At 38.2% G+C, this 27880-nt stretch overlaps 3 protein-coding genes across 3 annotated transcripts; 2 read left to right on the top strand and 1 right to left on the bottom strand.

Moving 5' to 3' along the window:
- The first annotated feature begins 608 nt into the window (after positions 1-608).
- On the top strand, positions 609-15989 carry slc7a7 (solute carrier family 7 member 7). The gene is made up of 10 exons (XM_079865293.1): positions 609-894; positions 2227-2833; positions 10563-10688; positions 10801-10945; positions 11567-11690; positions 12327-12430; positions 12972-13068; positions 13211-13360; positions 14314-14497; positions 14586-15989. The coding sequence occupies exons 2-10, from the start codon at positions 2338-2340 to the stop codon at positions 14663-14665; spliced, it is 1506 nt and encodes a 501-aa protein (XP_079721419.1). The 5' UTR covers positions 609-894; positions 2227-2337; the 3' UTR covers positions 14666-15989.
- A 102-nt stretch (positions 15990-16091) lies between these two features.
- Positions 16092-22156, bottom strand: oxa1l (OXA1L mitochondrial inner membrane protein). The gene is made up of 10 exons (XM_079865294.1): positions 22003-22156; positions 20590-20724; positions 20079-20376; positions 19788-19931; positions 19508-19593; positions 19214-19378; positions 18816-18920; positions 18569-18731; positions 16831-16911; positions 16092-16363 (listed from the first exon to the last, which is right to left on the bottom strand). The coding sequence occupies exons 1-10, from the start codon at positions 22111-22113 to the stop codon at positions 16242-16244; spliced, it is 1410 nt and encodes a 469-aa protein (XP_079721420.1). The 5' UTR covers positions 22114-22156; the 3' UTR covers positions 16092-16241.
- A 25-nt stretch (positions 22157-22181) lies between these two features.
- casp23 (caspase 23, apoptosis-related cysteine peptidase) lies at positions 22182-27878 on the top strand. Its single transcript, XM_079865295.1, has 11 exons — positions 22182-22401; positions 22640-22699; positions 22813-22883; positions 22968-23141; positions 24400-24579; positions 24675-24743; positions 24980-25156; positions 25812-26055; positions 26208-26309; positions 26638-26747; positions 26918-27878. The coding sequence occupies exons 1-11, from the start codon at positions 22326-22328 to the stop codon at positions 27011-27013; spliced, it is 1359 nt and encodes a 452-aa protein (XP_079721421.1). The 5' UTR covers positions 22182-22325; the 3' UTR covers positions 27014-27878.
- The last annotated feature ends 2 nt before the right edge of the window (positions 27879-27880 follow it).

Genomic DNA, 27880 nt, shown 5'->3' with positions numbered 1-27880 from the left:
CACATGTACAGGTGTGTGCAGTGCCGTAAATAATCCAAACATCCGCTCTCAAAACAGTTACAACTAAGCACTCATTTTGAGAGTTACATAATTTTTATTGGGTAGTTTATGGTATATGAGGAAATACAACTTTCAGAAGGCAACATGCTTAAAATTGGCTATAAGATAATTTTATGGTTATTCATTCATTCATTTTATTTTTTTCTATTTTAAGTCAGTTTCTGTAAATAATAGTTTCTTTTAGTATTATTTTTATACTAATATGATGGTATTTATCAATATTTTAAATTGGCTTCATATGCTATATAATATAGGCTATATTTAGGCTATATATAGCGCTATATAAATGAAGGTGATATATATACATAATATATGCTGTACAATATAACTTTATTTAATATTTATTTCAGTAGCCAAAGCAACTTTTCTAATAGATTAATATTTTATTGCATTATTCATATTTCAATTACCGAAAACTATTTTAATAGTTTCAGTTAACCACAACAACTCTGCTATATTCAGATAGCTTACCTTAATGTCTCCACCACAAAATATTTTGAGATGTGTTTAGACGGTATCAAATGTTTCCCCAGACATTCATCATAAGGTTCAGTAGTTTATCGCGCAGTGTCCCATCCCTTTTCTCCTCCCCTCACGCATCAGTGTTTGACTGAGAGCAGAAGTTCATCGATCTACCCCGAACGTCTCGAACGCGCGAGCTGAACGGAAGAGACCTCGAGCACGAGTCGCCGTGACAGAGACCATATGACTGAGATCTCACAGCGAAATAACATGAGCTGCACTTCGACTTAGATCGTGTCTACGGAAATGACCGGCAGATAAAGCACCAGTACAAGCTGCATCCTGATGCCAGTTCAGCACCTGGAGGAAAAGGTAATGCAAACCCATTCTGCTCAGCTCTGATGTACTTACTGTGGTCAGAATGAGTTCATCACGCTTTGATTCACATAGACCTCATTATAAAAATGTTTATTGTTTTAAATGGGAAAGATTTAAGCTTACATGAAGCTTAGGCTACTACAATTTTCTGCCAAGTAATATAATGGAAGTAGTTTCTATACAGTTAGTTTCTGAGGAAAATCATTTTCACTTAATGTTCTGCTTTACAGCAAGCTAGGGTGGCTTAGGCTGTAACCTTGAGTGATTTTGTTTTATAGTTGTTGTTTTTTATCAGAGCTCTTATCAGCATGTCCTGAACCTTGCTCTCTGTCCTTAAAGATCTTGCATTGGTGTGGTTTTTTAATTATCACGTGCAGTAATTGCCCACTGTTCACCCACTCAGCTCAGCTCTTTAATCATCCTCTCTATCTCTTTTGGTCTTTCCTGAATGCGACTTTCTTCTTTTGTGATAAGACCTTCCTAACCATTACACAAGTCAATTCATCAGATTTATGACTGCTGAGTTAGTGTGTGAAAGGTGGGAACAATTGCAACAATTTCAAATTCTAAATTTAAATGTTTGTTTTTTTTTCTTTTCTTTTTTTCATGGAATCCAGAATTCTGCAGTGTAAAATTCCCATTTATTCCTCTCAGATTTCAGGATGTCATTAACTCTTATTAGAAAACCATGCCTCGTCAGTGTATAGTTTGTCATAGTCAGCATCAATGGCTCTCAACTTTGAGCTTCAAATACACAAGCTGTCAATTAACTAGTCATGTCCCTGAATGTGCATTTTTTCATTTCATCACGTGAAGACGTTTTCAAAGCTTGTGCTTTTGAGCGTAGCTCTTTTGAGTCCATTGAACCTTGAGGAGCATGTGACAGATCAGCATGCTGACGCACCAAGAAGTCTCCATACTAAAAGTGAGAGAGAGAGTTGATTTGGACTTGACGTATTAAAAATCCCTCCACTTGGTCTTGGTTGAATAGCGATCAGGTGGATCAATGTTCACGTCAGGGATGGCGATTGATTAAGCTGTTGGCTAAGACACACAATCCTGTCTCACGCAGTAAGGAATACGAGCAAGCTGGATGTTTTACTTGCATGTAGACCTCTTTCTCCGGGTCTGTGTTTACACACCTTTAAAAAGCCATTTGCCCTGACGTCTAATGGATCAGTAATAGCCATATGTACGTTTGAAAAGCAAGAGTGTGTATGTGAGCTCTTTATGATTGCCCTGTTTCTTTGGAGATTATTATATGTGCATGCATGTGTGTGTGTGTGTTTGCATAAGTACTGAAGACTCTCCTTCTATCTTTCCCAGATGTCACCTCAAGATCTCAAGAACTAGCTGGGAACTTTTCAGATCTTCTTAAAACTGACTGTAGAACTGGTTTAGACAGTCTTATTTGTATCTATCAGGCCTTTTAAAACAATGGCGTCTTACAGTCCTGCTCCCACAGAAGAGCCGTCCTCAGAGGTAACGAACGGCGACCTAAAGGCAGGCGGCTCGCAGGAGTGCATGAAACTGAAAAAAGAAATATCTTTGCTCAATGGCGTGTGCCTCATCGTGGGAAACATGATCGGCTCCGGGATCTTCGTCTCACCTAAAGGCGTACTGATGTATAGCGGCTCCTACGGGTTATCTCTGGTAGTATGGACAGTCGGTGGGATCTTCTCAGTGTTCGGTGCACTCTGTTATGCCGAGCTCGGGACCACCATCAGCAAGTCGGGCGCCAGCTACGCTTACATCCTGGAGGCCTTTGGAGGCTTTTTGGCTTTCATCCGTCTATGGACTTCTCTTCTGATCATCGAGCCCACCAGTCAGGCCGTGATAGCCATCACTTTCTCCAACTACATGGTGCAGCCCATCTTCCCAACGTGTATAGCGTCCTACGCAGCCAATCGTCTGCTGGCCGCAGCCTGCATCTGTGAGTTGGTGTGTGTGTGGATGTATTTAGGAGGTGCTTTTGTAGATTACCTGTGAAGGTTTGTGTACTTCAAGTCTCCAAGAACATCATTTGAGATATGAGAGTTAAAAGGAATCCCAGACAGCAACATGGTTTCGGCCCAGATCCGGCCCACATCTGGGCCTTGTGGAATCCACGTGTACCAAATGTGGGCCGGATCTGGGCCAACTCCATCGTGCTGTCTGGGATAATTCACCCAGAATCCTTTACCCACCATTCCAAAACCATTTGACTTTTTTTTCCAAGAGAATAGAATACACTATGGTTCAAAAGTTTGGGGTCAGTAAATTTTTTTTTTTTAAAGATAATAATACTTTTATTCAGCAAGGATGCATTAAATTGATCATAAATGCTGTTCTTCTTAACTTTCAATTTATTAAAATATCCTGAGCAAAATATGGTTTCCACAAAAATGTTAAGCAGCACAACTGTTTTCAACATTGATAATAATCAGAAATGTTTCTTGAGCTGCAAATCAGCATCAGAATGATCTCTGAAGGATCATGTGACACTGAAGACTGGAGTAATGATGCTGAAAATTCAGCTTTGCATCACAGGAATGAATTACATTTTGAAAACATTTAACTTTACGTTTCATATTAAAATAGAAAACAGTTATTTAACGTTTCAATCAAAGCACTCACGTGGTCTGCACTCTAATTTTTTTTATTAGTATCAAACATTTGTATATTTAATCTCTTGCTTGATACTAATAAAAACATTTTTAGAGTGCAGAACTGTTAAAGTTTCACAATGTATATTTTTTCTCTATTTTTTAAATACAGCCTTGGTGAGCATAACAGACTTAGTTCAAAAGCATAAAAAAACCTTACCGACCCCAAACTTTTGCATGGTCATGTGCTTTGCCACTCTGAATCAACTTATATTTCAGTCCGTTTCTCAAAAATGATCATATAAATGAGCATACACTGATTGTTGGTAGCACTTCGATATGAAAGAGCGTGTGAACAGTGAAGGAATTGGCAGCAGGAAGTGGGTAGTGGGTTAACATTACACAAACATAAACACAGTGCTACATTTTCCACAGACAATAAGAGTGAATGATGGCATTAAACGTAGTGGAAAATCGATTGAGTTAAAAAAACACTCACAAAAAACACTCTATGGTATCACTGTCTGTCATCACAGTAGCTTACATTTTTGTAAGGGGAGAAAAGAGCAAGAGAGGAATTATGAAGTTATGAGAAATAATGAAAGCCTGTCAGTATTTAATGTTGAATGAAAAAGGGAAGAAGAAAAGAATGTGTCAGATGAGTGCTGCTAATGTTGAGGGCTGATTTCACGTGATTCGTCTAGCTCAGAACAGACATGCACAATAGCACAAAAAGTGCTGTCTGATACAGAAAGTGACGATTGGACTGGCATTTCTTGACATTCTCCCCAATTTTTAAATCTAAGAAAAACGTATTTATTTTGTCACCTCAAATAATCAACACATCAAATAATCTAGATCAGTGGTTAATCTAGATCATGGTTTGGCCATGGGACCTACATTTTCCCATGGCTGTTCAGGCTCGACCCACTTTTTAGGAAATACAATATATATATATATATATATATAGAGAGAGAGAGAGAGAGAGAGAGAGAGAGAGAGAGAGAGATAGATATTGTAATAAATTGTTTTTTAAAAACAGAGCAAATTTATTTCACAAAAAATTGTTGACACACACACACACAAGTACCGCCCCACGTAAGAATATGACTAATACTGATGAATAAACAGTAGACCTATAAGGTAAGGCTGTTAAATAGCAGCCCCAAACTAGTTTTTGCTAATACAGTAAAGCTTGTAAGTTGATTTAAAAATATATCATATAATATAAACATTTACATAAAGATATACCATGGTGAATACACAATACTAACATGAACTGTTAATAAAACATGGAAACAGCAACTGATTAATAGAATGAACATCATACCTGCATGCAAATCCTTCCTAACTAACATATGCCGTACCAGTTGCGTGAAAAATTAGTTCTTTACTTTTTTCATGACTTACTAATTGACAAAATAACTACAGAGGTGGACAGTAACAAAGTACATTTAGTTGAGTACTGTACTTAAGTACACTTTTTGAGTATCTGTACTTTACTTGAGTATTATTTTTTCTGGAAACTTTTTACTTTAACTTCACTACATTTGAAAGATAAATATCGTACTTTTTACTCCACTACAATTCTGTCAGGTCCTTGAGTAGAAAGTAGTAACGTCAGTCAGGGGATGATTTTGGTTGCAGGAACCCGACTGATGTTGGTTTCTGACGTCAACCCGATTTTCAACTGTGAGTAATATTTGACCAGTAGTATCTGTACTTTCACTCAAGTAAGGAAGTTGTGCTTTGTCCACCTCTGCATAACTATAATGTTGCTTGATCTTAGTGTCTTTTGTGCTTAATTTATAATCAAGTGATATACGGTGAACATCGCCGCATTTGCGCTTGTACTTGCACAGTATAACGTCTGACCGGACAGGAAAGTTTGTTTTTCTTAGGTGAGAGACTTTTTATTTAGAAAATAACGATAGAATGATGACACGTACATATAGCGTGACAACATCTGAATCGGGACAACGCACTGTTCTCAGGCACTATTACTTAAAGGGATACTTCACCTCTGGGAAGATGAATGTGTATTTAAAATAGGTCATTTAAGTAGAAGAAATGTGAAGAAATTTTTGAATTTGGAGCTTTCTAGACTGAGAAAAGCCAGAAAATGTATTTTTGGCTCATGTGGATGAAAGACAACAACTCCCAGAATGCACTTGCTTCGCTGCCTTAGGAGGCCACGCCTACCGGTAAGAGTGCGCACTAGTTGAAAACAACAAGGCTTAGCCTACGTGATGAGTTTGCCAGGGATCTCTAGAGATCGCCCAAAATGTCCGGGATTCGGCTTTTGCGTTCTACAGTTGCCATCCATTCATTATGTTTACTGTGGCGAGCAGGACGAGGCTGACGGCCGCGGGAGAACGACGCGAGGCCGGTGTTACTGAGACGCGCCGGGTCTCGCATCTCTCACGGAGGAGCGGGAATTTTCTTAGCAAGGGTAAAACGCACATCAACCGATCACTTGTTTAGTGTTCATGTAAACACTGCATTCAGATTCACCAATCGGAATGAATTCAGTTAGATTGAAACAAAAGGTGAGCTGCATGTAACGTTAAACAATGAATGGCGACCGCAGAACGCAAATGCTGAATCCCGGACATTTTGAACGATCTCGCCCGCCGGACAAGTCCGGGAAAAGGAGGATGGTTTTCCCTACTTACTCAGCTTTCTCCTACTATTCAGCTTTCTCCACAGAACAAGAGCCTGCTAGCTTAGCTTCCAAAGAAAGACGGCTGACACTGTGTACATTCTGTGAGTGAGATCCCACCTCCTATGGGCGGGCTGAAAACATGCGGAACAACGCCATCTACTGGCTGTAGTCTTTAGCCTCTGGCCAGAAAATCCTCCGATGACGCAAAATGACGATTTTTGCGTCATCGGAGGATTTTTTCCAGACAAATACATAAATCTCTTGTCTCAGGGGGATATGAGGGTGGAAAGCACGGTAATTCGAAAATACTACAGGTTTTCTACTAATACAAAGCTTAATGCTAAATCCTGAAGTAACCCTTTAAACTGTGTCTGACAGAAGAGTCAACAGCTTTCAAACACGTCTTTCAAAACAAAAGTCTCGCATCAGTGAAATGTTTCTTTGACGGTACACTCCGCGACTCGTGACCCACCAGTTGAGAAATTATGTTTTATTTACAAAGTTCGGGAGGAACATGTTCATATTGCCTAATCAATCAGCAAGAAACGAGGCCTATATATATAGAGAGCCGGCTCACCTATGTTCCTCGACAGTTTTCTGCATCCCACCACCACCCCGTCTCCTCATAATCACCTGGTTACTATCCTAACCAGATATACAGGGGGAGTACTCTGGGTTCGGGCCAAACTCGGAGCCCTCCCCTCGGACAGCATGCCAAATACATATTATTTGTAAATGTGTAATCTCGTGAAACACTGGTCTAGATCAACACTGGTCCTGGAGCCCATGAACAACGAGAGGCTGCTCAGTGCTGAGCCAGTAAGAGGAGTTTGACATCCAGGACCCCCTCACTGGAGATGATGGGTAGAGCTATAAGGTACAACCACACCCTAAACCTACCCAGAACCCAATCACTAAACATAACTCCATCCATTAGGTCCACAGAGGTGGAGCCAGACTAGGTCAAGCTCCACCCATTAGGTCCATAGAGGGGGAGCTGGACGTCATTTGGCTCTGCAGTGAGCACCATCTTTCGAAGGCCGAAGGCGTCACAAAAGGCTCCTTCGAATGTCGCCTACAAATGCGTTCGTCTTTCCCTGGGACACAAAGGATAGAAAGTGGATCTTTCACAGCCTAGTCTATCTCAAGATTAATTGCACGCCGGTGACGACTTGATTTTTGAGAGAAAATGCAGGATTAGCCCTTTTAAAAGTAAGTTTTGGGTTTCATCTTACCCGAAATTATCTAATGATACAAATGTAAAAAAAAACACGGTTGCACTTTATTTTACAGTATGTGTACTTACAGTGCACTTACCCAAGAAAATACTGTAATATAAGGTAACTACATGGGTTAAGGTTAAGGTTAGGATTAGGAGTAGGTTCAGTTATTGTAATTACTCTAGTAAGTACATTTTTAAAGCTTGTATCTTACCAAGATGCGATTTTATAGATGGTTTATACTTATCAAGTACATAAGACCAGTGTTGGGGAAAATCACTTCTAAAAGTAATTTTACAATATTGCGTTACTCCCTTAAAAAGTAACTAATTGCAATACTTGTTATGAAAAATAATGCGTTTCGCTACTTTACTGGGCTTACTTAAGCAATCAAAATAAAAATGAAACTGTAATTTTTGCTTATTCTGATGGTTGAATAGGATCATCGAAGGTCAGTAGCAAAGACATTGATTAATAAAGTGAGATTAAATACATAAAGTATATTTGTATTATTTAAAAGATTTAATTATTGCAGGTTTGCATAATATTCTGAGTTTGCACTTCCCTGTTTTTATTTATTTTGAGGAATACTGAATCTGTTTTTGTGCAAGTGATGAGTAAATGTCGGCTCACATTTAGTCTAGAACTACAATATCCATCATGTTTACACACAACGCCTCTGCACTTATTCACGAACCCCACGATTTTTATTTGAAAAAGTAACTCAGGTATTTTGTTGTACATTTAAAAGTAATGCGTTACTTTACTGGTTACTTGAAAAAAGTAATCTGAGTATGTAACTTGTGTTACTTGTAATGTGTTACCCCCAACACTGAAATGGACCATGGTGAACATATTTAGACAGGTTGTGAAACCTGTTTTGTTTTCAGACTGTTGAATAAACTTTTAAAATAGATCAGTACAAATGTCACTGCCGCTCGTCAACGGCAGCTGTCACAGTTGCTATAGGCGATCCTCCGTAGGCTAGACCGTCTCATTTAACAATGCTCGATTTGACCTGAAGTCCACGTTCTTGGAAGGATGCAGCCTCTGAATTGGGACATGCTTTTGTATGCCCCCATAATCAAACACACTTGATTCAGGTCATCAGCCTTTTATAGAGACTTCATGACCTGAAATATAGGTGTGTCAGATAAAAGGAGACATTTAAAATGTTCTACATCTGAGAAGCACTAATTAAGATTAAGAGTAGATAAAAAGTTTGTCTTTCAAATACATATTACACCCGCAAATCTAAATGAAGTGTGCAACAAACACACATGCTTCATTGAAAGATAAGAGGCACTGAGAACCTGCTGATTCCTGGAAGGTAAAGTCCTGCCGATTACCAATCTTACCCTTATGACTAATAGCTAATGAAGGTTCAGTATGGCATCGAGCCAAAAGGACATTGAGTGAGAAGGAGAGCAATAGCTGTCCTAGTGGACTTATCTAGAATCCAGAGATACTGTTTCAATCTCTCTCTTTCATCACAAATACAACGTGTACTTTCTTCTGTGTGTATCTCTTTTCTAAGGGACAGTAATACAATGTTAATATTATTGGTATTTGGTACTTCCAACACAAAAGAAGATATATTGGTAACCAAGCAGTTTTAGTGAGCATCGACTTCCATTGTATGGACAAAAAAAGAAAAGAAAAGAAAAACTGTTTCAACTTAAACTTAAAATATCAGACCGGTCTGGATTGACACGAGAGAGAGTATGTCCATTTTTGGGTGAACTATCACTTTAGATATGCTAAATATTTACATTCAATCATCAGGTCCATCTGAAATAAAATATAATGAATTAATAACATGTAACATGGACATATTCCACAAGTAGAAATAGTTCACCTCAAAAATTTACATTTTGTACAATTACTCAAGTCATCTAACCACATGAAACACAAAATTAGATGTTAGGCAGAATGTATGAGTTACAGTGAAAGTGAATGGTGTTAGTTTCATATTTCCATTGTATATTCACTGTAAAAGATGAAATAGCCGTACAGGAATGAGACACAGATCTGCCCTCCATAAGCATTAGTAGATTAGAAACAGGTGTGTGAGCAGTTTATGAACTTGAGGCAACATTGATAGCAGCCATAACAGATAAGATGAAGTCACTGCAAGATGAGAAAACAGTTTTTTTCTTCTTCAGAAATGTGTGTTCAGAGAGAGAGAATTGTCTCGATTCGTGAGAGAGAACTGTAGCATCCACATATTAGCCTATATATTTTTGATGGGTCAGACTGTGACTATATCTTGTAAGTGTGATTGTTTTTCCCAAACCAGTTGTGACACATTGTTACTTCCTCGTTGGTGTTAAGGCGACCTCACAAAATCTGCCCGCTCTGACTCAATTTCAGTTCACTTTCCACTGGTATATTTCCTGTATGAATGCATCCTCAAGGGGGATTTCCAATATAAAGCAATACAAATTTGTTTCGCATTCATGGAAATTCATGGAACGCATTATCAAAGGCGCAGGTGCTTACAGCTGGATTTGCTGTATGACAGAAAAAAGATACCCCGCTAACGCACGCAAACTTTAGTGCTGCCCTAAGCTCTTTCGTTCCTTGCAAAACAACCAGCAGGAGTGCTAGAGTCAGCAGCCCTGCTTCCTCAAGCCAGGAAGACTACCTTACTAAAGACACACACATGATCACACACACACTCGCTCACACGCTCCCTTTGTCTGAACCTCCCACACAAATCAAGACATTCCTGGGTCAAAACAAACTGACCCCTGAAGATCATTGATCCTCTTGGAAAACAGGGGAAGACCATATCTATTTCATGTTATTGCAGTGATGTTGTGACTAGACTGACTCGGACTCACAAGAACACCCATGTGGATCCTTAAAGGGATAGTCCACCCAAAAATGTAAATTTCGCCATCATTTACTGACTCTCAGTCCCATTCCCATTGACTTCCATTGACATAAATACAAAAGTCTTGTCAAATTAAAATGTGACATTCTTCAAAATATCTTCTTTTGTGTCCAACAGAAGAAAGACCTGCATACAGGATGGGAACAACATTAAGAGGGAGTAAATGATGACAGAATTTTCGTTTTTGGGTGAACTATCCCCTTTAAAGCCTAGTAGATGCACACCTTATGTCACCTGAGCTCCTCAGTGCGACGAGAATGAGTTTTTCAGCTTCACCTGTGTTTGTTCTGCAGGCTTGCTGACCTTTGTGAACTGTGCGTATGTGAAGTATGGGACACGCGTTCAGGACATCTTCACCTACGTAAAGGTCCTAGCTCTCATCGCCGTCATCATCACAGGCCTGGTCAAGATATTCCAAGGTAAAGACACTTCAAGAAAATATATTACACCTGTATTAAGTTTGTAACTATTTGTATCTGTATGTATACAATATAATTAAATCCTGCTGGTTTGTGTGTGTGTTTGTTCCAGGTTACACACAGAACTTTGAAGGGCTGTTCTCAGGTTCCTCTCACGATCCTGGTGACGTGGCTCTGGCATTATATTCTGCTCTTTTCTCCTACTCTGGATGGGACACGCTGAACTTCGTCACTGAGGAGATCAAAAACCCTGAGAGGTTATCTATCTATCTATCTATCTATCTATCTATCTATCTATCTATCTATCTATCTATCTATCTATCTATCTATCTATCTATCTATCTATCTATCTATCTGTCTGTCTGTCTGTCTGTCTGTCTGTCTGTCTGTCTGTCTGTCTAATAAAAGTGCATCTAGCAGGGTTTACCTGTTTTAAATGTCTTTGTCTTTGATTCACTCCATTTACTGAATGTCTAATTGAACACAGCAAACATGTGGTTTTGTCACATGCCTTTTTGTGGGATGTTCAGGTCCGTCATGTGACAAGAGCTCCCTTTAAACTTTCCAAGCACTTCTCCATTTGGGTCCTGGGTAGAAGTAACTACTCTCTGTTGATAAAGACCAGAATGAGATGTTATGAAGCTGTAATTATTACAAGAAAAAGATAATCGCCACCAATATACATAGAAAATGGAAACATCTACTGTGGTGTCCAAACTCGGTACTGTCCTGCAGAGTTTATCTGCCTGGAAGTTTCTAATATGCCTATGGGTTTGCTCTAAGAGCTTGGAGAGTTGTTTACAGGCCAGGTGTTATATGCACAATAATGCTGCCCTCTGGTGGGTTATTTATTTGTTTATTTATTTATTTATTTGCAGAAATCTCCCACTGGCCATTGCTATCTCCATGCCCATTGTCACAGTGATCTACATTCTTACCAATCTGGCATACTATACAATCCTGCCCATCCCTGCCATCCTGGACAGTGACGCCGTGGCTGTGGTGAGTATTCGTCTCTGGAGCTAGTCAATATTGTTGAGAAACACATGGTGGGACAGATTCATTTAGTAGATATTCTTTTTTAAACTTAGTTTTTATTAGATTTATTAGTAAGATTTTGTTGTGCTTTTGAAAGACGTCTCTTATGTTCACCAAGGCTGCATTTATTTGATCAAAAATACAGTGAAAACAGTAATATTGTTAAATATTATTACAGCTTTAAATTAATTGTTTTCTATTTGAATATATTTTAAAATATAATGTATTCCAGTGAATGCACAGCAACCATTTCTCCAGTCTTCAGTGTCACATGATCCTTCAGAAATCATTCTAATATGCTGATTTGGACCTCAAGAAAAAATTCGGATTATTGAAAACAATTGTGCTGCTTAATAGCTTTGTGGAAACCATTGATTTTTTTTTTCTTTCTTTATAGAAAGAAGAGCATTTATTTGAAATAGAAATCTTTTGTAATATTATAAATATCTTTACTGTCGCTTTTGATCAATATAATGCGTCCTTGCTGAATAAAAGTGTTAATTTAAAAAATCTTCCTGTTGTGTATATTACAGAAGTAAAGTTTTAAGTTTGAATCATCTTTTGGCTAGTTCCTGGGCTAATTCAAGTTTTAATTCACAGACATTTGCAGACCAGGTATTTGGGTATTTCAACTGGACAATACCGGTCGCTGTCGCCTTCTCCTGCTTTGGAGGATTAAATGCATCAATAGTGGCTGCATCAAGGTGAGTGCCATCACATGCAGCATAACCAGTGCCATTGGCCCTGTGTACACCTGGTATTAAGATGCGTTTTGGTTGATCTGATCACAAGTAGACAAGGGAGACACATTCACATTTACACCTAGTGTATTGATCCGTCTCTTTTGTCCACTTTCAACCACTTCTGTCCTGATTTCTTCGAGGGGAGGGTCTATGGTTGGGTAAATGTTTGGGCTTTTTCTGAATTTGCTATCTAATGGATGAAATAAGCTCACGCAATGTACATATGAATGTGACCTGAGAAAACAGAAAAACAGAGAGCATCAGCTTTAGTTTCTGCTCTGACAGCCGTAAGACCACACCGAACGCTTTGAGTGTGTGTTAGAAATCAGGAATGGTGAGAGAACATTGTGCTTGGTGCGTTTTTCAAAAACGCTTCTTAATACCAGGTGTAAACAGGGACATTGTTGTCATCTGATTCACCACATTCCCTCTCAGGCACCATTTTCATTTTCCTTCCTAACTTCAGTCTCAGCTCATTTCTCATTCACGTATCTCCTGTCAGGCTGTTCTTCGTGGGCTCCAGAGAGGGCCACCTGCCAGACTACCTGTGCATGATTCACGTCACCCGCTACACCCCCATCCCTGCCCTACTCTTCAATGTCAGTTCCCATCATCTCCATTTGTCTCTCACAATATGCTGTTTTATAGATGTACTTTTGTTCTGTTTCAATCCTGTGCATAGCCCATAAATCATCGTGTCTATAACTGAGTAGTATTCTCACACGCTTTGTTGTGTGACAGGGCGCCATGGCTCTTGTGTATCTGTGTGTGGAGGACGTCTTTAAACTGATCAACTACTACAGCTTCAGCTACTGGTTCTTTGTGGGTCTGTCTATCCTGGGACAGATGTACCTGCGATGGAAACAACCAGACAGAGTACGACCACTAAAGGTAACACAAACCAGAATCTGCTAAAATCATGGTGTCATATGTGACCCTGGACCACAAAACCAGTCATAAGTAGCACGGGTATATTTGTGGTAATAGCCAAAAATACATTGTTTGGGTCAAAATAATCGATTTTTCTTTTATGCCAAAAATCATTAGGATTTTAAGTAAAGATCACGTTCCATGAAGATATTTTGTAAATTTATTACCGTAAATATATAAAACATTTATTTGTGAGTGAATGCAGCACAATTGCGAACATAAATGGACAACTTTAAAGGAGATTTTCTCAATGTTTTGATTTTTCAGATTCCAGATTTTCATATAGTTGTATCTCGGCCAAATATTGTCCTATCCTAACAAACCATACATCAATGGAAAGCTTATTTATTCTACTTTCAGGTGATGTATACAACAAAAAAATTGACCCATGTGACTGGTTTTGTGGTCCAGGGTCACATATAAAGTCTCAATGCGAGATATAATGTTGCAATTGTGAAATAGCCTGTCAGTAAACGCGTCATCAGAAAAAAGAAAAGATGTTGCTGCAAGATGGAGGGGAAGTGATTTTGATTAAAGATTACGAGGGCACATGAATTTTAAGAAAATTATGATGTTTACTGATTAAAATGTCATTTTGTCAAGTGTCACACCCTGAAAAGGAAGTCAAAACAAAATGTTGGGGTGATGGGGTGAAAAATACTCTTATAAATAACTATTAATTTTGGTTTAGTGCACAAGTATTATAGTGCTCAAACCATCCCAGACAGCAACATAGTGTCGGCCCAGATCTGGCCCACATCTGGTAGGTTACATGTGGAATCCACACGTACCAAATGTGGGCCGGATATGGGCCGACACTATATTGCTGTCACCGGAAGTCATTTAGTAGGCCTAATAATAATAATTTGCAAAGTCTAAACTCTCTTTTATCTTAACTTTTTTCTTTTTTTCAGCTCAGCCTGTTCTTCCCAATTATATTCTGCCTCTGCACTATATTTCTTGTGGTGGTGCCTTTATATAGCGACACTATCAACTCGTTAATCGGCATTGGCATTGCCTTATCGGGAGTTCCCGTCTACTTCCTGTGCTGCCATCTACCTGCCACACGCCGGCCAATGTGGCTCCGCAAGTTTATTGGTATGTCTTCTAATACTAGTTTAGATTTACAGAGTTAAAACTGCTCCTAATATTGATGAGTCAATATTTTCATTCTCTTTTTCCCCAGCATCTTCAGGTATACTCATTCAGAAGGTGTGCTACTGTGTTCTTACTGAGATGGACACCGGGGATGAAAAGGCAGAGTAGAAGAGGACGATCTGACGATGCACTGATAAGACAACTGTGCTATACCTGGAATAGACCTGGACATGCAATACACAAGCTGCTGATGTGATTAACCTTGTTTCACACTGGTTACAATTTTAGATTTATCAGATATCACGTGAAAAGTCCCCCGCAAGTCAAAGCAAGTCCTTTATATTTATTGGAAATATTTATGTAGAAGAGCTGCATTTTTGACCAGTTGAATGCTGGTTTAATGGGGAACAGTAAACTAACTCCTTGGCCTGGTTTCACAGACATTTAGGCCTTAGTTTAATTAGGACATTTAAAGGTGCAATAGATTCTCTACAGAAATGTTTTTGTTATGCTGGTTGAAAGTCTCCTCATATCATGATAGCAATTAATATGTTAAGCGGTCTAAATGTTTTTTTATTATATATATATATATATATATCGTCTGTCCGAATGAAATGAAGCATGTGTTCCCTGTCAGTCAAGGTGTGTTTTTCATCAGCTCGATCATGTACGCTATGCAGACAGAGCGAGAATGGCAGGCAAACAGTACTATTTTAGTACTGTTACTCACTGTACTGTAGTTTTCTCACCGGGTGAATGACACATGATGTACCGTAATCCCATAACGTTGTCATCTGTGTGTGTTCATGTGCTTTGGAGGAGGCGTGGTTTAGACAGCGATTTACTTTCAATGCTAGCAGGCTAAAGTTAGCATTTCCCAGATCACCTATTGCACCTTTATGTAGCTTTTATAAATGTGCCTTTTTAAAAACATTACTGGTGTGCATCTTGAGACAAAACAATGGCACTGATATATTTTAAGATATAGTAATGCAAGTTGCTTTCAGTTAAAACAGCTCAAACATGCATTTTAGTTTGGGACCAAGTCTTGTCTGTGAAACTGGTGGATAATGTGCGACAAAACTATTTTGGACTTGTTGCAGGGGTAGGTAAGATGATGAAATGATAGCACTGATAACAGAGGAATTACTTAGAGACATTTGTACCATTGCTTTGAAACAGCTGTAAAACTAAATCAATCTTGCACATGTTAATTTAACAAATGTAGATGCTTGTACACTGAAAGCCTAATGAAACATCTTGTATTTTGAAGAAAGGAATTGCCACTACAGAATGTTTTATCTTTACAAGTTTATATCTGAATATCAAAAGCAGTATTTTCCATTTTTTGTAAAGACTGAAATGACAATGGCAGTGTTATTATAAATAACTAGTTGAATAAGGAAATAAAGGACAAAATGCAAAACCTGTGTGTGTGTTAATCATGAGGACATACATATTCGTGTTGGGCTCTTAATATTTTATCTGTCGTTTTATTTATGTGCTTTGAATGACAACTTCAAGAGGGAGATCCATTAGTGTGTGCGTATGAATGAAAACAGCACTTCAGGAGACTAAATGAATGGAGAGGGTGGGAAGGCAATAAGATTGCTCTTTAATGGCATGAAAACAGCACAACACCTCTTCATCAAATGTCATATTTAATCTTAATATTGCTACCCATCCCGTAGTCCTTCTCAATACATATATGTACAAAGCGATCACAAAATTCTCCATCGAAGTGTTAGCCAATTGTCTCTTCCCAGGGCCTCTTCTTGTCTTCCTTTGGACTACTCGATTTTCCTGTTGACATTGGTGCTGCTGACTGCTGAAGGGGGTTATGGGTAAAAGTCTGCCTTAGAGGACCTTGGAAAGTGCAGGAATAAACGACAAATGTGAACGCCAAGCATCATCTGTAAAAACATTGCCTACCCTAGCTTTAAGCGGCACAACAGTTTTCAACATTGATAATAATAAGAAATGTTGCTTGAGCAACAAATCAGCATAAAATGATTTCTGAAGAATCATGTGACACTGAAGACTGGAGTAATGATGCTGAAAATTCAGCTTTGATCACAAGAATAAATTACATTTTAAAATATATCAAAATAGAAAACCGGTATTTTAAATTGTAATAATATAAAAAAATATATTACTGTTTTTACTGTATTTTTGATCAAATAAATGACCCTTTGGGGGGCATAAGATATATATTTCAAAAACATTACAAAAAAATCTTACTGACCCCTAACTTTTGAAAGGTTTTGTAGGCAGTAGACGGCATAGACATTTCAGTAGGTTTTGAAACTGAGCTATGGAGAGCAAGTCCTCACCTTTGGCTGCCATATCCAGGTGTCCTTTAATTCTCCTGTCTCTCTCCTCCAGCTGCTGAGCCAACTGGGCATTCTTCCATCCTGAGGTGAACAGACACAGAAACTTTATATAGAGAGAATAAGACAGGCAAAACAAGACCAGGAGAGAAGATTCAGATACAGAACAGTGTTCAACTAAGGCCCTGTTTACAGCTGGTATTAAGATGCGTTTTGGTCGTTCTGATCACAAGTGGACGAGGGAGACACATTCCTGTTTACACCTGGTGTTTTAATCCTTCTCTTTTGTCCACTTTCAACCACTTCTGTCCTGATTTCTTCGAGGGGAGGGTCTATGGGTGGGTAAATATATGGGTTTTTTCAGATCTTTTAATCTAATGGATGAAATAAGCTCACACAATTTACATACAAATACGACTGGAGAAGAACATACAGAGCTTTCATTTATGCTCTGACAACTGTAAGATCACAGTGTGTATGTGTTAGGAATCAGGAATAGTGAGAGAACTTGGTACGTTTTCGCCCTCAAACCAAACTTGGGTCTCCAGCCAACAGAGTGTACATCCCGTCTGGCTAGAGCTCTTCCCATAATGTTCATGCATTAGATCAGTAGGCGGAGAGAAGACGGTCTTTTGTGGCTGTTTGAACACATTCGATCACATGAGCGTTTACACTATGAAATCAATCCGGTTTAATGTGTATTCGATGACCTCTGGAAGAGTTTGAAAGTGGACAAGCTCAAAACGTTTTAGACCCCGTTTACACCTGTATTTATAGTGGTCTGATCGACCAAAACGCATCTTAATACCAGGTGTAAACACGGCCAAAAAGTATGGAATAGCATTTTTGGTAATTGAAATGAGGCTGAAAAAAAATATATAAATATTAGTTGTTGTTTTTTTAATTAATGAAAATTAGCTAAAATTAACTAACGGAAATAAATAATATTTGATACTAAATGTCTATTTACACCAAGAGCAAATAGCTCATGTTGTTGGCAGAGGCTACTAACTCTGCTCACCATTGTATGATTGAGTCAGACAAATAGCAAAAGAAATACCATTGATAACAGGATCAGTGGCGTGGAGAGTAAGGTAAGTGGCGTTAGTTTTCGATGCGACCGACCGAAGTTCAAATCCACCTTTTTACGAACTCATTCTTCTCCATTTTCCCATTGCATACCAGCACTGAGATGTGTTTATTTTTAAATTAAAATGAAGAAAATATATGATTTAGTAATGGGAATACTTGTGTTTAACAGCTAGGGTTAGAAGTAGGTTTAGGGCTGGGCTTAAGGGACAAATTATGTTATGCTTTTTATGGACAAAGTATTATATTTATCTAATGATCTATATATATCATAATATTACACTAAATTTGTTGGTATTGTTGCATACCCTTTTATAATATACTACAATGCACTGCAAAGGTGTAGTAAATATAGAGATATAGAGGTGCAAAGATATAGTACATAGACAGCATTTAACACTATTTGCACTGTGCCAAAAAAAACTTTTTCTTGCTATTAACACTTGCAAATACCAGCTGTCAAATAAGTTTAAGCTGAAGTACTAAAATGGAAATAAAAATAAAGCTAAATATCAAAAAATGCACAGTGCATATATATAGTAACACTAAACTAAAACTTAAACTTAAAAATAAAAAAGCTAATTCAAAATATTAATAAATACTATGATGACCGAACAATCCTTAGAAAGAATCTTCTGAAATCCATCCACACCTTTCTTGATGCTTTCTATGAAACCTTCGTTCGTAGGCAGAGCTGAAGGTGGGTGTGTGATGCGTTCTGGGATGTTAAGCTTCTGTCTCACTGTCGGGTGCCTCAGCAGGGCCACCTGACCCAGCGAGAAGAGGTTAGAGGTCATCCAGTAGGTAAACACCGCCTGTAAAACACACAGAGTCAGCATGACAAGAGAAGACCGATCCCTCCACAAATACTGTGTGGCGAAAGAGTGCGAGAGACTAACCGTGGGGAAGTGAATCGTCAGAGGGAGGATAACAAAGGGCATGACCCTGAAGACGGTCTTCATGGCCCTCAGATTGGGGTTGTCTACACCAGATTCAGCTCCCAACTAAAAACACATTTGAAATGGTTGCAATACCTCAAAAATGTGGCTGTCATTAATATAGTCCATACAAACCACGGCTAAATTCCAAGTCTCTGAGACATACAGCAGCTTTATGTAAGATACAAAACAAATCTAATAGTTTAAAAAATAGAAAATGCAAAAGTGGTCATATGGTGACTTTTATCCCTGGCTCATTGCATTAAAAAGCCTCTTGTTCCATGACAGAAAGAAACAGTTTTGGAATTACTTTACAGTTAGTAAATTATTAATTTATTTCTTTTTATTAACAAATTTACCTCTAAGATGGCAAACATAGTGCCAGTCACGGCAATGGGGAGAATGTAAAATGGATCAGATGCGGTTAGATCTGTGAACCACCAGAGGCCGCCAGTCTGCAAACTTGGTACAGGGAGATCAGCCATCTTACGCAAGGCAATGAAGAAAGAGACGAAGATTGGAGCCTGAAGAGGACAGAGATAAAAAGTTAAATGTATGACTACTAAACAGCAGCTGATTATCCAAGTAACTTGACCTTGAAAACTAAACAGTGAACAGAAGCTCATAAAAATGAAGCATTGACAGTAACTGACCTGTACCAAGGGCACTAGGAACCCACGCAAAGGGTTCACGTCATGTTTCTTCTGAAACATCATCAAGTCAGTATATGCCTTTGAAACTGAAGAGAGGAAATTAATTATTCTTAATTAAAATAATAATAAAATAATCCACTACTAAAAGGTTGGAGACTAGAATGAGAGAACAAATTAGAGGAACAAACACCAGAGGAAAGAAGCAATGCATGAGATAAGGACATTTACACACTCAGATATATGAAGAGAAAATATGGTTTAGAAAAGATGACACACTTACAATCAAATTTGTTACCGCTCTGCTTGGCTTCATTCATGCGGTTGGTGAGTTTTGTCATTTCTGGCATGACGTTGTTCAGTTTGGCTGCCTCTCTCTGTCCCTTTACAATGACCGGGAACACAAGACACCGGGCAACAATGGTGCCTGAGGAAAACAGACAGGTAGTTATGGTAAAAAAATAATAATGATAATAAAAAAACAGACAGACGACAGACAAATGGATAGATAGACAGACAGACAGAGAGAATTCATAATTCTGCCTAATTTATAAACAAAGATGCACAACTCTACCTGCAACAATGGCCCCCCACCATGGCAGCCCAATGCCAACATGCATAAACTCCAGCAGATTCTGGATCAGGCCCACAGGTGTGGCGCTGCACAGGCCGAGCTCTGATAGGCTGGCTTCAGCTCCAGCTCCCTGCAGAACATCCAATGCAGTGAGAGGAGCCTCGGCCACCTGCTCTGTGATTGGTGGTGTGACTGCAGGGGCGGGGTCAGCAGCAAGACTTGGGATGGAGACTGGGACAGATAGAGCAGCATCTGCCGTTCCACTTGGAGTCGACAAACTCTGAGCTGCGTCTATCGTCTGTAAAATAAGCAAAATATTTGAGCAGTTGAAAATCTACCACAATAGTCAATTCACAATTCCTAATAATCACTGCAATAACGATCAGATCGTAGACTCTCTAAAGCATTTGCCGATTTAAACCCAAACAGTGACTTTTTTTGGCCAGGCAGTGTATTTGGCAGTAGTAGAAACACTTTGCCAATAAAAGAAAATTCCTTTGGAGCAACCCACCTGCGAGCTGTTGTGTCTGACTGCCACGGCACTGACCAGCAGGAACTGGCCATGATTGGGACACCCCAAAAGTGCCCTAACTAGAGGACCCCTACTCCCTCTGCCAGTGTGAAGATGTGATCTCGGTACAAACCACTGCAACAAGATGGGAGTCAGGAAAAATGTCAGATTGCACTATCAAACACAGACCTTTCTAAAAATGCAATAAACAACAGGCTGTTCAGGGTATTTACATTTATTCATTTTTAGTAGACAATATTATATAATGCAACTTACAAATGAAGAACATCACAATTACTTTGATGCAAGAGTGATTGTAGAGTAGAATGATACTAACTAGATTTGTACAAAGCAAGGCGGAGGCGAAATGCAAAAAAAGGAGAAAAACATTTTATAAATAAATGAACAAAAAATAAATAAGAGTTTTGAAAAATAACCTTTTCTTGAATATCTAAGCCAGTGGTTCTCAAACTTTTTGACTTGAAAGCCCCCACTGTCCAACACTACATTCAAAGATCCCATATTTGACAAACTATAAAATATTATTAATAGAAACTGGGAGTGTCAGCACAGGCAAATTAACCACAATTCATTTTGTGATTCCAGAAGTTCCATGTTCTTCAATAAAAACTAGATTACAAAGTTGGTAGAGAAACTTTGAAGTTGGTTTGAGAAAGATTGGACAAAAAAGTTTGAAAGTAGTTTTAAAGTTTGAAGGTTTTGAGTTTGAAGAAGTTTTAAGGCCATGCTGTTTGCTATGGTGTTTCTGTGTGGTTTCAAGGGAGTTGCTACACAGTTTCTAGGGTGTTGCTATGTGGTTGTTAGGGTATTCTGTCTTAGGGTATTTCATATTACGTTATTTTTTTGCATTTTAATTCAAATCGATCATAAAAATTAAATACTAATATATTACATTTATTAATATACGAATTGTATATTAAAGTTTTATATGAATAAGTCATCCAGCTGCGGAGCCTTTGTTAGTTCGCTAAGGGCCCCTGGTTAAGAACCACCGATCTAAACTGTAAGACAAACTGTAAAGAAAATGAGTTATCAGTCACATGACGACGCTGTTATTCTACAAGAAATGTACATATTTCAAATTATGACACAAAAATATATATAACACAAATGAAATATATTTATGATCTCACCAAATAACCCTGATCATGTTACCAGGCAACATATTAATTTATCAACCAATCAACAAATGGTTTCTATGTGAACATTAATCCTGATGTTTTCACAGCTTTATTTTGAAATGTTTTGAAGATGTCAAGAGACATTAATACCCGCTCTAAACTACACAACCTCAGCTATGCTATTTAGCTTCTGTCAAAGTCATGTCATGTGAAGTACAACGTTTTTGAGTACTTTTGGGAGCGAATTGTCAATGTACAAAACGCCACTCACCTTATTCCCTGTCAGAGCAATAGGAAGAGTAGAAATGCTCGCTGTGCTTGTTTGTCGAAACATACATGTTGTAAGACATTCAGTAACCACTCGACCCCTGAGCGCAGCCATCTTGGATCGAAAGAACGCATTGTACGGTGAGCGCAAAGGGACAACGCGTTTCCGCTCCGCCCCAATTCAAACGAAACTGCACATCTGCATGCATTCTAGCCATAGACTAACAAAAAGAGCAACTGATCTACCTGAGGAACAACATGAGAGACTTTTTTCGCTCCTGTAGTATAACATAGGAAAGAGATCCAACTACATTTTAAACGTTAAAAATGACGGAAGACGTGGATAACTGGGAGGAAGATTTAGAAGAGGACGCCGTGGTAGCAAATGTCCTCAAAAACTTGAGTAATCTGACTTTTTTTACATTTGTTTTTCCCATTTTAGACTTTTTTATGTGTATGATAAAACTAATAATTAAAATGAAAGATTAAGATAATTGGATTAAATTAAATAGGCTAATAGAAAGTTAAAAACAATGACGGAAAAACCGAAAGTGAAACGGAACAGTTATATTGATTTTAAACGGAAGATTAAGGGGAAACAACAAAACAGAAAAATATGTTTTATTGTTTTTGAAATCCAGATATACAGAAACAACATCATTTTTCCGAAGTACATTCATCAACTGAAAGAGTGGACTCTGGTGAGTTCATCATTAATCAAATACATTATGACAGAAAAGTGTGATTTCAACATTTACTTTATGTATGTAGCCTACTTCATCACGTTTTTAAGTATATTATTTTTTGTCATCAGTCGCATTGCCATGTGGTCATCAAATGCCAGCAGACTATGTTGTGGCTTGGTTCAAGTATTTCCTTAAACAGGTTGGTCCCTATATGACTATTTATTTTGTTTATTTAGCCTACTGACACCTATGCTACCATTTTATGTTCTGTCTTGTCTTTTAGAAAAAGACCGAATTTTCCTGCCCTGGTTTTAATGATGTTCAGAGGAAAACCTGTGGCGCAAAGCTCTCTTATCAGGACATCTGTCGGCTGATACCACTGACAGACAGACAACGGGAATTCTTAGAGGAGAACCTCGCTGCACTTGTTGCTAAAAGGCTGTTTGACTTTAAAGCGGTAAGATAATTCAATTTGTCTGTTTGCATGCATATTTTTTAAGGTCAGTTCACACCAAGGACGATACCAACGATAAAGATATAATTCTAAAAATTGTGCTAAATATAAAAGAATAGCAGGGTCGACACCACAAGTGTAACGATATCGTTGGAATCACTTTCTGAATGATTTTATTTTCCAGCGGATGAGTGATGAAAACATTAACAGCCAATCATAATCCATCCTTCTATAACGAGCTCGAGCATTTAAAGCGACAGTAGACAGTAGACAGTAGTCTATGGGACCTCCGCTCCAGGGGGCTGCAAGAGAGGGAGTTTGTGGAAAAGTTTAGAGGAAAGCTGTGTGAAAAATTATTTTAAAAAAAATATATATAAAAGATTAAACAAAGTAACTGAATAAAAGTAATAAATTGAATAATATAAATAAAATTTGTAAAAAAAAAATTAAAATAACATTGTCGTAAAAAATACCATAGTAGTGGCCTAATGGTTAGAAAGTCAGACTGGTGACCCGAAGGTTGTGGGTTTGATTCTCAATACTGGCAGGAAATGACCGAGGTGCCCTTGAGCAAAACACCTAACCCCCAATCTCTCCCCTGGAGCCACAGCATAATGGCTGCCAACTGCTCCAGGGCTGTGTTCCAGTCCACTGTTAGACACACACTAGTGAACTTCCCTAAGCACTTCCCCTCGGGGGAATCCCTGCCGCCATTTTGAAGTGCGTTCCACTTCGTGAAGTGGATGAGGGAAGTTTATATGGACAGACCCTCGTTCCCTTGATTTTGACAGAGGGAGCGAGTCTACTTCACATGTAGCCTACACTTCAGGCAGCTCCATATACCACAATGCAACACGATTGTGACATCACCGCAGATCTCATCTAATCATCAAGTTCGCAAGTGCGTGTCTAAAAGTGGACTGGAACGCAGTCCTGGTGTGTGTGTCCACGGTTTGCAGTGTGTGTGTGTGTGTGTGTTCACTAGCCTACTCACTGCTCCTAAACTTAGAAGGGTTAAATGCAAAGGACAAATTCAGAGTATGTCACTTTCTCTTTCACTTTCATATAGGCTAACAGTACAGAACTAAAAATCGCAATGTAATGTAATCAACACATTTATAATATTACTTTTTCCACAGTATTATATAAAACTGCCTTTTACATTTTAGGATAGGGGTTCTCCGCATGAGGATTTGTGAATCTGCAGCGTATAAAAAATTTAACACAACAGTCCAAATGAATCTGTTTGTCATTACTGCAGTGTCCAGGGTGTCAGTCTCATGTGGAAAGACGAGATCGAAGTAACCTGTGTGTAAACTGCACTATCTGCACAGCCAACCTGAAACGGACTTACTACTTCTGCTGGAACTGCCGGAGGGAATGGAAGGGGCCGGCCAATAATGCTGTGCGGTGTGGCAATAATGGCTGTGGACAGAAAGCGGTAAATAAAATCATAATTTGACCACAGAAATGAAATGATTTTAATTAATCTTATATTCAAATTATTTTAATAAACATTTTGTTGCATTTGAACAGAGAACTTTAGATCCTCTTAAGCCATGCAAACCTGAGATTAAAAGGGAAAAGCTTGAAGCGGGAGAAGAGGTAAGTGCTAGAATAATACAACACACACACACATATATATATAAATAAATTCATATATAAATGGTAGCATTGAAACAATTAAGAAACACACAATATTGTGGTAATTGTCTTGAGGATGTGGGAATGTACTCTATATTTTTGTATTTTTTATTGTATTATTCTTTATGCTTGTACAGTATATTATGTGCAAATTAAGAAAATATGTTTGTGAATTCTTCTTCCTCTTCTTTGTCAAGATTTACCCAATGATAGACAAATCCCCTGACAGAAAACGCCTGGCACTGCTCATCAACAATGTGGAGTTTAAACACATAGATGACAGGACCGGGGCAGACCAGGATGAACTGAGTATGGAGATGCTGCTTAAGGGTCTGGGTTACACTGTGGTGACACTCAGAGACCTCACTGCACAGGTGCGTACAAGTGTCTCTAAGCCAAATAGGACGATTTGTTTAATTTACTTGAGCCAAGAACCAAAAATTTGTGTTATTTTTTTTTAAATATTAAAGAGATAGTTCACCCAAAAATGAAAATTCATGTCGTTCCAAACCCGTAAGACTTTCATTCATCTTTGAAACACAAATGAAGACAACAAATGCTTTCTGCCCCTCCATCGACAGTTACGCAATTACCACTTTGATGCTTCAAAAGGTTTATAAAGAGATCGTAAAAATAATCCATATGAATTGAGTTTAGACCAAAATTTTCTGAAGGGACTCGATCGATTTATATGATGAACAGATTGAGTTTAGGCCTTTATTCACATATAAACACTCATGAAGGCACTCATCAGTTGTGGTAAACGGAAGCTCAAGTATGTTCGCTTGACATGAGAACCAATGAGGTTCATTCTCGTGTTACGCAGCACGTTTGAGCTTCAGCAAGAACCAATCTCTTTATGAACTTTTTGAAGCGTCAAAGTGGCAGAAATCTCTCAGATTTCATCAAAAAGATCTTCAGAACAAAAGGCGTATGAGTTTGAAACGACATGAGGGTGAGTAATTAATGACAGTGTTTTCAGTTTTGGGTGTACTGTCCCTTTAAAGATATTGATGGTCTGATGTTCAGGGCATGCGTGCTGCCATGCGAGACTTCGCCCGGCGCGAGGAACATGACCAGTCGGACAGCTGCTTTGTGGTGTTGATGTCGCACGGAGATGCCAGTGGAATCTGTGGAGTTTTTGATTCCCTCAGCAGTGATGATGAAGAGGACATTCTCCCAAGAGATGAAATTTTTAATAGCTTGAACACTCCAAACTGTGCTGGATTGCGGGACAAGCCAAAAATCATCCTCATCCAGGCGTGTAGGGGTGGTGAGTAACAAAACATTATGGTAGAAAATAAAGTAACTCTGCGTTAAACTCTACTGATCAAAATGTCAGAATTTTTGATTGGTTAGAGACCCATCCAGTTCTGAGCACTGATGTAGCAACATGCTTTGACAAATGTTTCCCTTACGTTATAGGTGAAGACGGCAGTGCAGATGTCCAGGATAGTGTGCCAAGACACAGGAGAAGAAAAGAGCACCGTGAAAAAGACTTCTGCTGCCTGATGTCCTGTACTCCAGGTAAATAATATTTCCTCAGTTTGATACTTTTTAAAAATATCGAATTAATTTGAATTATATTTTTACAATTCTCTTGAATGAATGATTCAATGACTCACTCATAAAGTCTTCACTTGCTTCATTACTATGAATCGTTGCTTTTAAACAAATCTCTTGAATGAATGATTAAATGATAAATAATTTTTTTAACAGTCACTTGTCGGTATACCTTCTGGTATAGCAATGTAATTTATAAGATCTTAATTTTAAGATGCGTTATTTGTTTTGCAAGCAGTGAGGATCAGTCACACACACAATGTTTGTCATAATTTGTATTTTTTTTATACAGACACGGTGTCCTTTAGAGACAAAGAGAAAGGCACACGTTTCATCCAAGCCATTGTGGAAATATTTAATGAGCACGCCTGCCAGGACGACATCATGGAGCTCTTCAGAAAGGCAAAGTCACATTCGTTAGCAAGACAGATATCAGATCTGTAGACATAAACTTTGTGTGTCAGTTTGTATTGCTCTAACCAGTCGAATACAAACAGGCTTAGAATAAACATTTTAGGTTATAATATGTGTAGTTAGTTGTATTGTAATATTTATTTTTATTTTTGAAACAGGTCCTTAAGAAGTTTAAGGAGACACATCGAGATCAGATGCCATGCATAGAAAGAACAACATTATCTAATAAAGTCTACCTCTTTCCAGGGTTGTAAAACCTGCAACCTGCAACTTCTGCTCTCCTTTTTATACTAGAAATATGATGTATGCATCTTTATCATGTTTGGAGAAAAATGTATTACATTTAAATCAGCTTGCATGTTCATATAATTCATGAGTATGATACACAGATTTAGCTTGCTGTCTATCTTGAAGCTCGACTCGAGCACTAGAGAAAAAACTTTTAATAAATTCTTCTATTTTATATTTAAATTATTGAAAAAAGGGGGGTGCTGATATTGAAATATTATGTAGCCTATAAAACATAAAATATTATGACCATCAGAAAAATCATGAAAGCAACTGGATGTACTGTATTGTGAACATACTGTATTTACCAAATTTAATTTATTTCATTGTTCATTTTAAATTATTACATATGCATACATCCATACATTTGTATTGTGTTGTATTGTATTGTATGTTGACCTGTCTCTTTGCTAAATCTGCTGACAGATTTCAGGTATAATTTCTTGTAACTGCTCAGCTGTAAAGTTGGATTTCCTGCCAGCAACACTTTGATCCCTGAAATGTATGTTCATTGCACTAAATCTGGGAGGCCATGTTATCAATCTTTGAATGTATTTTACACAGATGGAATGAGGCACTGAGGGTTAGAAATGCTTTGCTTTAAGTGAAAAATAACCTCAGTGTCCAAATAAAGCATCAGATGCACTTGAATGAAGGCTTTGTCAACTCACTAAACATTTGCTGGTTTTATGGTCTTTTGTAATGTACCAATATGTTATGGAATGTCTGAATATAGCTAGACAGTAGGAGTTATTTGTGAATTATTGCTATGAAAAAATACTCTCCTTTCACCAGTGGAGATGTGAAATTTGTCTACAGCAAAAGCCATACAT

This window comes from Squalius cephalus, assembly GCF_949319135.1.
Source record: "Squalius cephalus genome assembly, chromosome: 3".
Classification (NCBI taxonomy): domain Eukaryota; kingdom Metazoa; phylum Chordata; class Actinopteri; order Cypriniformes; family Leuciscidae; genus Squalius; species Squalius cephalus.
Note: the sequence above shows the minus strand (reverse complement) of the source record. Positions and strands in the feature narration are given on the sequence as shown.

Coding starts and splice junctions, on each gene's coding strand:
- slc7a7 (XM_079865293.1), top strand. CDS start 2,338: ATGGCGTCTTACAGTCCTGCTCCCACAGAAGAGCCGTCCTCAGAGGTA. Junction 10,689..10,800: donor CCTGGTCAAGATATTCCAAG/GTAAAGACACTT, acceptor TGTTTGTTCCAG/GTTACACACAGAACTTTGAA. Junction 11,691..12,326: donor ACAGTGACGCCGTGGCTGTG/GTGAGTATTCGT, acceptor TTTAATTCACAG/ACATTTGCAGACCAGGTATT.
- oxa1l (XM_079865294.1), bottom strand. CDS start 22,113: ATGGCTGCGCTCAGGGGTCGAGTGGTTACTGAATGTCTTACAACATGT. Junction 19,594..19,787: donor GAGCGGTAACAAATTTGATT/GTAAGTGTGTCA, acceptor TCCTCTCTTCAG/TTTCAAAGGCATATACTGAC. Junction 19,379..19,507: donor TCCTAGTGCCCTTGGTACAG/GTCAGTTACTGT, acceptor TGTCCTCTTCAG/GCTCCAATCTTCGTCTCTTT.
- casp23 (XM_079865295.1), top strand. CDS start 22,326: ATGACGGAAGACGTGGATAACTGGGAGGAAGATTTAGAAGAGGACGCC. Junction 24,744..24,979: donor AGCTTGAAGCGGGAGAAGAG/GTAAGTGCTAGA, acceptor TTCTTTGTCAAG/ATTTACCCAATGATAGACAA. Junction 26,056..26,207: donor CATCCAGGCGTGTAGGGGTG/GTGAGTAACAAA, acceptor CTTACGTTATAG/GTGAAGACGGCAGTGCAGAT.